Raw genomic sequence first — 11393 nt, 5'->3', positions numbered from 1 at the left:
TGTCTTTTGTTTCCTTTCTCTCTCAAGTTTCCTTTAAATATGTCTATGATATTTGCCTTAACCATTCCCTGCAGTGCTGAGTTCCATGTCCTCACAACTCTCTGCGTAAAGAAATTTCTCCCGAAGTCCTTATTGGATTCATCAGTAACTATCTTATATTTATGGCCTCTTGTTTTGGCCTCCTGAACGGTGAAGACATCTTCCCCATGTCTATGATAGGGAGTCAATACATCCCTCCTCTCCCGGATTTGTAGCAACTTGAGGCTACCATGGCTAGATGGTGACAAATCGAAGCGTCTTGTCCAGATCAACCGCTTTGGAGGAGCCTTACTCTTGGAGTGGTCATAACATAATACAAACTGACGTGATGTTAATCATGAAGTAGTTTAGTTCAATAGTTATAGCTGTGACACCAAAGTTAAGCACATAAATCTATGATAGTGAATGTTTTCATTATCTTAAAGATCTCTCTACAAGCCTCTTTTCTGGAGAAGACGTGCTTTCCCCATCTCAATCTCAAAGTGCTCAAAAGTAAACGGAAAAACGAAAAGCAGGATTTTGTCCAAACGGTTTTTCCCACGATTTTTCCTCTCTCAGACAGTTGTCCTGGACAGACTAATATTCAATCCCTGGAGACTCCAGGGCAGACCTATCTTCGGCACTTTACCGATAGAGATATTTGAGAGAGAAAAAAAAACACGGAACTGCGGTGGTTTTCATCGTTACATCAAAAAATAGCCATAAATAAAACTTTATTCTTTCAGTTCCTTCACAAGCCTCATGACATCATTTTCCTGGGGAGAAGGGAGGGAGAGGTCAGCACCCACACTTCCAATATTAATCACTGTCATAAAGAGTAATTTGGAAAGAATAAAATTCAGCAGATGAGATTATGGTTCTTTCAAAGAAGAAAATTGATAGCGTGGCGAATTAACACTCTTACAGAAACCTGGTGGCGGAAGCGGGGTGCAGGAGAGAGGGACATCTCTTGTTTCGAAAAGTTCAATTCTTAATTTAAACATCTGTATCCTTGCTTTCCTCTCTCGCTCCTCCATCATCGCCATCTCCTCCGGTTGTGCCCTAAGCATCATGCGCATGAGCTGTGTCCTCTGTCAGTCTTGCCGTCGTTTTACAAGTTCATTTATGGGTAATGGATGCCCTGGTTGCTGTTAATTTAATTTTTTTTTTAAAAACGGGTAAAATCTATAGCAGCAGCAAGCAAACTCTGTGACGGGAAGGCAAGAGTAATATCTCAGAATGGAAAAACAAATTTAAACAAAAAAAAAGAAGTCCTTGTCGGTTGTAACGTGCTCCCCCAAAAAAAGAAAAAAACAAAATCATCTCGTGTTTCTTTTCATCTGCCGTCCGCGGGAGTTCGACTGAGCGATGCCATTACACGAGCAAAGCGCTCGCAGAGTTCATGCGTGGAGAAGGAAGGTAGCTTTGGCGGCTCACGGAAAGCTTTGATCTCAGTCGAGCAATCCAGCAGCTTCGGCAAGAAGTCTGTCAGCTTCTCTTGTAGGTTGGCTGCAAAGGGGAGTGAGAGGAGCAAGGTTTATTTGTTAAAAAATGACACAGCCAACGTACTTCCCGTCACAATTCAGAGACCCAACTTCAACTTTTCCAGATTCATGTGAGCAGTACCACAGCTAAACATCTAGCATGTGATTTGAATCTGATCCCTGTGCACTTTTCACTAACAACAGCTTGCATTTATATAGCACAATTAGCCTAACCTCCTCCCATTTTTTCTCATCTAAATCTCCCATCGCAACCTCTATTCCCTTGCACCCTTGGCATGTTGTACAGTTTGCCCTTAAACGTACCTATACTATCACCCGCTCCCTGTAGCAGCGAGTTCCACAATCTCATTAGTCTTTGGGTAGAGATTTCTTCTGAATTCCCAATTAGATTTTTCTTATGTTAATGGCCGATGCTCTTCCCCACAAGAGGAAACATTCTGCCTTTATCCATGCTATCAAAACCTTTCCGAATTTTAAACACCTCAATTAGTCAGCTTTCATTTTTCAAGAGAAAAGAGACCCAGAGCAGAATTCCCTCATCCTGCCTGCTGTGGGAATTGCAGCAAGCCAGACAGGACCATGCAAAAGTCCACTGAACTTGGGAAGGATGTTTTGGGCTTGGGGTGAGCGCAATCAGAATTCTTGGCCCCAGCCTCTGCACCCTCTCCAATGCCTCATATCCCTTTTATAGTATCATGATCAGAACTGCACGTGGGACAGCAAGTGTGCTTCAACCAAGGTTCAATACAGACTTCCCATAACTCCCCTCATTTTCAATTCTAGCCCTTGAGAAATAAATCCTTATGTTTGGTTTGTTTTTTTTTAATGACCTTGTTAACTTATAGTGCAACTTTCAGTGATTGATGTATTTGTACTCTATGATCTCTTTGTTCCTCTATCTGTAAATCCACATCTTTTAAGTTATAAGTGACCTCTTTATTCTCCCCACCCAAGTCCACATGGACTGCCCGTGATACTTTCAACTCTGGCCTATTAGTGTGCGTGTTATTTTATCTTTACATTAAACAAAATAACCTGGAATGAGGCTGGAATGGGACTGTGTCTTCTACCTCAGGCACAACGAAAAGCCCAACTGAACATATCCTGTATCTCTTTCATGGTTTTTATATCCTCATAAAGGAAGGCACAGCAACTGTACACAATACCCCAACTGCAGCTCAACTAAACTCTCACGTGAGTTCAACATTAATGCTTTATTTTTGCACACAAAGAACAGTATAGCACAGGAACAGGCCCTTCGGCCCTCCAAACCTGCGCCAATCATGATGCCTCCTTGAATTACATAGGAACTTATAAAATAACTAATTCTTTAGTGGGATGAATGTTACTGGCAAGGTGCCAGCATTTGCTGCCCATCCCTAATTGCTCTTAAGCAGTGTGGTTTGCAAGACCATTTCAGGAGGCAGGTAAGGGTCAACCACACGATTGTGTGTTTGATGTAGGTCAGGTCACACGGATTTCCTTCCCTAAAGGACATTAGTGAACCAGTTAGGGTTTTACATCAATCGATAATAGCTTTGTGGTCATCTTTACTGAGGCCAACTTTGAATTCCAGATTTTCATTTGAGTTTAAGGTCCACTGGGGTGGGATTCAAAGCCATGTTAGGCCTCTGGATTGTTAAGCAATGGTATCGACACCACCACTGTCTTCGTCCTAAGGCATTTGGCCCAACCAGTGAATGGTGGTGTTCACCTTAGACACAAAGCGTAGTCCTAGCTGATATCGGGTGGCCATGTTGATTTTATATTCCTTTATCTCCCCCTTTTTTCTTCAATCACCCACACAATCTGCTCTTCAATGTTGACAAGATCTCTGTTTCAATCATTAGCTCGACTACTGCATTTAACAGCCTCATAAGTCTCTGTGCAAAACAAGAGGGTTCTCTTACTCACTGCCCTGAATCGCCTACATTTGCTCTTGTATCTGTGACCCTTTGTTCTAGACCTCTTCAAACACTGGAAATAGACTGCCTCAATCTACTTCAGTCTTTCAAAAACAAAATCATCCGAAATTTCTTGTCCTAGCGTCAAAACAATCCATTTCCACTGATAATTAACCACTTATAACTCTTTAATTTCTTTTAATTTGATTTTTAAAAAAATCTAGTTCAAGATACTTCAGCCTATATCTAAACCTCCTGTACTTCTCTTTCATGACATTCCCAAATCTGGATGGCTCAACAGTCATCCAACCATACTTACGTTCCATTTCTTGCCCCAGATACGAACACCATCGATTCCTCATGTCCTCCACGGCCACAATGTCCTTCTCCTCCATTTCATCCACCAACAGCAGGGGCAGACAGGGTACGACCAACTCATTCATGGTGGTGAGACCTTCCTCTACTTCTTGGTCATCTCCAGACTCGAAGAGAGCTGCAGCGTGCTCGTTCAGTTTCTACCACAAGCACAGCAAAGGAGCATGTCAAACAGCTTTAAGTGCTAGTGTTAAACACAACAAATTCGGAGGAGGATCTGAAGATATTTTCTGGAATGGTTCGCGGGATAAAGGATTATAGTTATTGGGATAGAGTGGGAGAGTTGGGATTGTTCACCTTAGATCCAAGAGGTTTTTGAAACCATGAAGAGTTCACGTAGTGCCCAGAAAATGACACAATATTCTACAGCTCTATTTATAAAGCCCAGGATCACCGAATCCCTATTCAGCCCATTGAGACTGCACCAACAACAATCCCACCCATGCCCTCTCCCCGTAACCAGAGAACATAGAAACATAGAACAGTACAGCACAGTACAGGCCCTTTGGCCCTCAATGTTGTGCTGAACCATGTCCAAACCCAAGATCAAGCTATCCCACTCCCTATCATTCTGGTGTGCTCCATGCACCTAACCAATAACTGCTTGAAAGTTCCTAAAGTGTCTGACTCCATTATCACAGGGGGCAGTCCATTCCACACTCCAACCACTCTCTGAGTGAAGAATCTACCTCGGAGATCCCTCCTCTATTTCCCACCATGAACCTTATAGTTATGCCCCCTTGTAACAGCTACATCCACCCAAGGAAATAGTCTTTGCATGTCCACTCTATCTATCCCCCTCATCATCTTATAAACCTCCATTAAGTCACTTCTCATCCTCCTCCGCTCCAAAGAGAAAAGCCCCAGCTCCCTCAAACTTTCCTCATAAGACCTACCCTCCAAACCAGGCAGCATCCTGGTAAATCTCCTCTGCACTCTTTCCAGTGCTTCCACATCCTTCTTATAGTGAGGTGACCAGAAGTGAACACAATATGCCAAATGTGGTCTCACCAACATCCTGTATACTTGCAGCATAACCCCATGGCTCTTAAACTCAAACTTCCTGTTAATAAACATTAACGGCTCTATCCACTTGAGTGGCAACCTTCAGAGATTTGTGGATCTTAAGATCTCTCTGTTCCTCCACATTCCTCAGAACCCTGCCGTTGACCCTGTAATCCGCACTCAAGTTTGTCCTACAAAATGAATCACCTCACACTTATCAGGGTTAAACTCCATGTGCCACTTTTCGGCCCAACTCTGCATCGTATCAATATCTCTTTGCAGCCTGCATGAACCCTCCATCTCATCCACTACTCCACCAATCTTCGTGTCATCAGCAAATTTACTAACCCATCCTTCAGCCCCCTCTTTCAAGTCATTGATAAAAATCACAAATAGCAGAGGACCCAGCACTAAACTCTGTGGTACACTGTTGGTAACTGGCCTCCAGTCTGAAAATTTTCCTTCCACCACCACCACCCTCTGTCTTCTATGAGACAGCCAGTTATTTATCCAATTGGCCAACTTTCCTTCTATCCCACACCTCCTTATCTTCTTCATGAGCCTACCATGGGGAACCTTATCAAATGCCTTACTAAAACCCATGTATACGACATCAACTGCTCTACCTACATATTTTCTCTGCTAATTCCCCTGATACTGATGGTCAATTTAACTAGGTCAATCAACCTAACTTGCACATCTTTGGACTGAGAGAGGAAACTGGAGCATCCGAAGGAAACCCACACAGGCACAAGGAGAATGTGCAAACTCCAGACAGTGACCTGAGGTCGGAATCGAACTCGGGTCCCTGGCACTGAGATGGAGCAGTGCTAGTCACTGCACCACCATGCTGCCTTAGGATCCCTAAACCTTAAAAAAAACACTTTCTCAACCTACCCTGCCACCCTCAATGATTTGTGTATATATGCCCCCCAGGTCTCTGTCCCTGTGACCCCTTCAAAACTGCGCCTTTTATTTTACTCTTACTCACCATCACAAGGAATAGTGGAGGTGAACGGCACAGATACATTCGAGAGAAAGTGAGATAAATACATGAGGGATAAAGGAATCGGTAGCTATATTGATGGGGTTAAATGGAAAATTGTTGGAGGAAACATGTGAAGCATAAACACCACCACTGATAAGTTGGGCCAAATGACCAGTGTCTGTGCTGCAAATTCAATGTAACACACGTTATTTTCCAAATTACTCATGCTTATAGAAGAGTGGCATCTTTTATTATTTAGTTATTTAACTTATTAAATCAATTAGGTCCACAGTAAAACTCCCACTATTCTGCCCACGTGTCTCAAATGTCACTCCTCTGTAATGGTGAGTTGTTTTTCTGTTTCAATCCCTGGTTTGAGTGTTAACTTAGTTCTCATTTATTTAGTTCTCACAAGCTGCCCCTTCAGTTGAGATTTATCAAACTCAACACATTCCCAGCCAACAAAAGAGAACTTTCCTCCCATGAGTCATGGTGAGATGTGAACAAATATCCAAATATTACCAGGCCATTGTCCAGCTCAATACTTCAAATGCCAGTACCAACACACAAGGATACATATAGAATCTGACATATAAGTCACACCTTTCATACATGTTCTTTTAGACTGAATAACAATTTTAAACATCTCAAAGTTACATGGGGCAGGGCTGTATTGACAAATGTAACATTTTGCCTTATGAGTCACTGCCTCGAGACTAGCTATAGGAAGATTTTTGGGTCACCAAACTGTACTTACAAGCAAACATTCTCGCCTATAATGTGACATCAGCTCTTCATCATGCCCTCTGTATATCCCTTTGGACAGCAGCTCTTTATTATATTGGTAAGCATGGATAAGGTACATCAAAGCTTCATTGTAGCTGCAAAAAGATCCACAGGTTACTCATCATATCAGGTTAATACTTGCTACAGCCTGAAGAACAAGGATATTGGGCACGTGGAAGTGCAATAAACTCTAAGCCACACACCATCCAGCCACACAGAGCCTTGGTCAAACCACACCTGGTGAACAGTGAGCAGTTCTGGAAGGATATATTGGCCTTGGAGGGAGTAAAAAATTGAAGTTGAAGTTCATTTATTAGTCACAAGTAGGCTTCCATCCACACTGCAATGAGGTTACTGTGAAAATCCCCTAGTCGCCACACTCCAGCACTGTTCAGGAACACTGAGGGAGAATTTAGCATGGCCAATGCACCTAGCCAGCGCATCTTTGGACTGTGGGAGGAAACTGGAGCACCCGGAGGAAACCCACGCAGACCCGGGGAGAACATGCAAACTCCACATAGACAGTGACCCAAGTCAGGAATTGAACCCAGGTCCCTGGCGCTGTGAGGCAGCAGTGCTAACCACTGAGCTGCCTTGTACAGTGTAGATTTACCAGACTGATACCCGGACTCCAAGAACTTTATTTCAAAGAGAGATTACACAAAGTAGGATTACACTCTCTGGAGTTTAGATGGTAGTGATCTGGTCAAAGTTTTCAAAAATAGCACAGGGAATAAATAGAGTGGATGGAGAAGAACTACTTCCACTGGTTGTGGAGTTGAGGACTAAGGGACATGGTCTAAAAATAGAGCCAAAGCTTTCGGAAGTGAAATTTGGAAACACTTCACTGTTCAAAGGATGATAGAAGCTCAAAACTCTCCTTTGCAAATAGTGACTGGAGTAATTGTTAATTTAATTCTGAGGTTGATAGATGTTTGCTAACCAGAGGTACTAAAGGATATTTAACAAAGGTAGATTATAGATTGCAGGTCATCCATGAACTCATTGAATGGTGGAAAAACCTTCAAGGGGCTAAATGGTCTCCTCCCCTTCCTATGAATATAACCTTTTCACCCATTCTCTCCAAGTAGCTAACTAAATCCCTTCATGCAAGTATCGTCCTGATAAATTGGCTTTGTCCTGACATTCTTCCTTAGGTAAGGTGGCCAAAACCAACTAAGTTATTCCAAAGGGCTTTCATTGCCCAGCCTCAGTTATGAAACGAAGCAGCAGATGTCAACCCAGAAGCTCTAAAGCTCTCCTTAATCAGTCAGTAAACAGCAGGGTGCCATTCAGAATAGAAGATCCAGGTGCCAGTCCTAGTATACTGCAAATTAGCTGATCTCATAAAACCACATAGAATTTTAGTGCACAGAAACAGGCATTTGGCCACACCAGACCATGGCGTCACTTATGCTCCAGTGGGGAGTATAAAACTAGACAGCATAGGTTTAAGGTGAGAGCGGAGAGGTACAAAAGAGTCCAAAGGGGCAATTTTTTCATTCAGAGGATGGTGAGAGTCTGGAACGAGTTGCCTGAGGTTGTAGTAGAGGCGGGTTCAATTTTGTCTTTTAAAAGGCATTTAGACAGTTACATGGGTATGATGGATATGGAGGAATATGGGCCAAATGCAGGCAATTGGGACTAGCTTAGTGGTAAATGCTGGGTGGCATAGACAAGGTGGGCCAAAGGGCCTGTTTCCATGCTGTAAACCTCTGACTTGTGCCTACTCCCATCTTGTGTGATCTAACCCTATCAGTATACCCCTCTATTCTTATTTCTTTCAAATGTTTATATAGCTTCTCCTTAAACGTACACATACCATTCGCCTCAGCCACACAGCATGTTCTACATTCTCACTACTTTTTGGGGAGAAGAAATTTCTCTTGAATTCCTGATTGAACTTATGAGTGACTATCTAATATTTATGGTCTAGTTCTGGTACCACTCCCACAAGTGGAAGCACATTCTTTACGTCCACCCTGTCAAATCCCTTCATAACTTTAAAGTACTCTCTCAGGTCACCACTCAGTCTTCTCTCTTCTACAGAAAAGATCCTCAGCCCATTCAGTTTTTCTGAACAGTTGTAACCTCAATTCTGGCAACATCCTGGTAGTTCTTCCTGCATCTTCACCAGTGCCTTTAAGGATGGCGTAAAGGTTAGCACTGATGCCTCACAGTGCAGAGGCTTGGGTTCAATTCCAGCCTTGGGTCACTGTCTGGGTGGAGTTTGCATGTTCTCCTCGTGTCTGCGTGGGTTTCCTCCGGGTGCTCTGGTTTTCTCCCACAGTCCAAAGATGTTGGGTTCGACTGATTGACAATGCTAAATTGTCTCTGAGCGTCTCAAGATGTGTAGGTTAGGTGGATTAGTGGGTTAAATGTGCAGGACTATAGGGATAGGGCGGAGGGTAGAGCCTGGGTGGGATGCTCTTTTGGAAAGCCGGTACAGACTCGATGGGCTGGATGGCCTCTCCCTGCAATGTAGGGATTCTGATTTTAAAAAATCTAATAACAAGGACACCAAAACCGTTCACAATACTGTACGGATGGTCTAACAAAGGTTCTTTCTAAGTCTAGAAGGAGTGATTGACTCTGCGGCTCTTGTTTTTTTCCTTCTAAACACCACTCCTTTTATGTTTTTTTAATGGACAATGCAAGTGATGGGAATCTCACAATTAATTTCAATGCTACTGGACTAGGGAAGAGGAGGGAACTGGAAATAATCATCGTGGACTCCTACTCTTCAACATTGTCCAGTGACCCTTCCCGCAATCCCTACTAATAGGAAGAGGTCGGGTGAAAACAGGATCAAGCTGGGCCTCCTCCCCCTCCCCAAGGTGGAACAGACCATAGGCACTCACAGCTGACTAATGGACACTCGGACGAGCTGCCAAAGCCTGTGGAACTGGGTGATATGTCAGCGTGCTGAGAGCAAGGCGAGGGGAAAGTTGAACAAGGGAATCTATTGACAGTGAGATTCTTTCTTCCTTTAAATGGGCCAAGTCATCATCTATGAAAAATCTTGGTGGACAAACTTGACAGCTGTGAATACACAGGCCTGGTTCTGGGAACAGTTTCAAAGATGCAATCCAGAATGCTCCTTTGAAACCATTTCAAAGGAGCAGGCATCATGAAAATAACTTCATCAGTTTCAACAAGAAGGTCTGAATGCTGAATGTGCTTCTACCCTGCCACCGAGAACAAACCAAACACCGTACACTGCACAGGGCAATGTCTGAATCTGGTTTTATTCCAAGGTTTTGGTGGAAGAAAATGGTGCAGCCATTTTAAGTGTTCCTTCCCGGGCAGTTTGCCGCACTGTGTGGCCCCGGTTACTCATTCACCACGCTCGGCAGCTGTCAAAATCACCCGGAGTCTTCTCGGAACTGGAACTGCAGGCTCGCAGCCAGACGAGCAAGGAGCTTAAATTCCTTCCCTGAGTGATCTTTGGTGGTCAAAACAGCACATTTGGACTCTTGGAGATTCAGCTGAAAACACAAACAGGCACAGAGACACACACATGCTCACACAAACTCACAAAGTCCTGCTTCTGACTAGTTGCTGGGCAGATTAAGTTGTATTGCTGAGTGTGCAGAACAGATGAAAAACAGGGCTCTCCGGTACGCTTAATGGTTGCTCGCCAGGCTAACTTGGCCACTCACCCACTTCTCTGAATTGCTTCTTAGAGGGCAGGACTAAGGAACATTGCCAAAGAACCTTAAGGATAAGAAAGACCTGAAATATCCAGTGTCACGTACAGTGGAATCAGATGTTAGCTAGTAATGCAGTAGTACTGCTAGCACTACTGTCAAAGGGGGTGGAAAACTTGAGCATCAAACAGCCTTCAATGTGTGACAATGCTTCAACTTATTGTACCCTTCCATTCTGTCAGAGAAATTTGCTTTATAAAACGAAAGACATGCGTTTCTAAATGAGGACTGGGAAAGACTCAGATCAGGCTCCGACTCCCCTGTGTTATCCAGTGATCCTATCAATCAGGATGCCTCAAAGTGTTTCAAAGCCAATTTAGCATTTCTGAAGTGTCACAGAAAACCACAGAACGCCTACTCTGCAAAAAGAGGCCATTTGGCCCATTGTGTCTGCACCAACTCTTCGGAACAGCATCCCACCCAGGCCCTTCCCTCCACCCTATCTCTTGAACCCTATGCATTTATCTCAGCTAAATCCACCTAACCTATACATCTTTGGACACTAAGGGCCAATCCACCGAACCCATAAGACCATAAGAAAAACGAACAGGGAGAGGCTGTTTGTCCCCTTGCGTCTGCTGCATCATTCAATGGGATCATGGCTAATTTAACATTCGTCACATCCACTTTCCTTCCTTTCCCCATTCCCCTCGATTCCCTTGTTGATCAAAAACCTATCACGGCCATAGACATACACAAGGACTCTGCCCTCAAGCTCTCTGTAGCAAGGAGTTCAAGGACTCGCAACTTACTGAGAGGGGAAATTCCTCCTTATCTCAGTCTTAAACTGGCGTCCCTCTATTCTGGGCCTAAACTTTTCCATGAGGAAACCTACGCAGACATTGGGAGAACGTGCAAACTCCACACAGACATTTTTCCAAGGCCGAAATCAAATCCAGGTGCCAGGCACTGTGAGGCAGCAGTGTTAATCACAGTGCCATTGTGCCACCAATTGGCAGGAGCCAATTTGTGCACATAACATTCCCACAAATAGCATGACGATAATGTTATGATGATGGCGGCTCCAATGGTCTTCTTCAGAGTAGCCCAGCTGAGGGGGCAGACGTTGGCTCGGTTTAACATTTCACGTGCAAGACAATAT

General features: G+C 43.8%; 1 protein-coding gene across 3 annotated transcripts in view; it reads right to left on the bottom strand.

The window, feature by feature from the left end:
- Positions 1-713: 713 nt before the first annotated feature.
- usp25 (ubiquitin specific peptidase 25) overlaps positions 714-11393 on the bottom strand; it is a 161375-nt gene continuing 150695 nt past the window's right edge. For all 3 annotated transcript variants that reach the window (XM_080203374.1, XM_080203375.1, XM_080203376.1), the window contains 3 exons: positions 6553-6676; positions 3747-3942; positions 714-1527 (listed from right to left, as the gene is read on the bottom strand). In XM_080203374.1, coding sequence (XP_080059500.1) covers positions 1355-1527; positions 3747-3942; positions 6553-6676 — 493 coding nt within the window. In that variant the 3' untranslated portion in view covers positions 714-1354. The remainder of the gene's footprint in view (positions 1528-3746; positions 3943-6552; positions 6677-11393) is intronic.

This window comes from Carcharhinus amblyrhynchos, chromosome 15 (genome assembly GCF_965287045.1).
Source record: "Carcharhinus amblyrhynchos chromosome 15, sCarAmb.v2.hapA, whole genome shotgun sequence".
In the NCBI taxonomy this organism is placed as follows: domain Eukaryota; kingdom Metazoa; phylum Chordata; class Chondrichthyes; order Carcharhiniformes; family Carcharhinidae; genus Carcharhinus; species Carcharhinus amblyrhynchos.
Note: the sequence above shows the minus strand (reverse complement) of the source record. Positions and strands in the feature narration are given on the sequence as shown.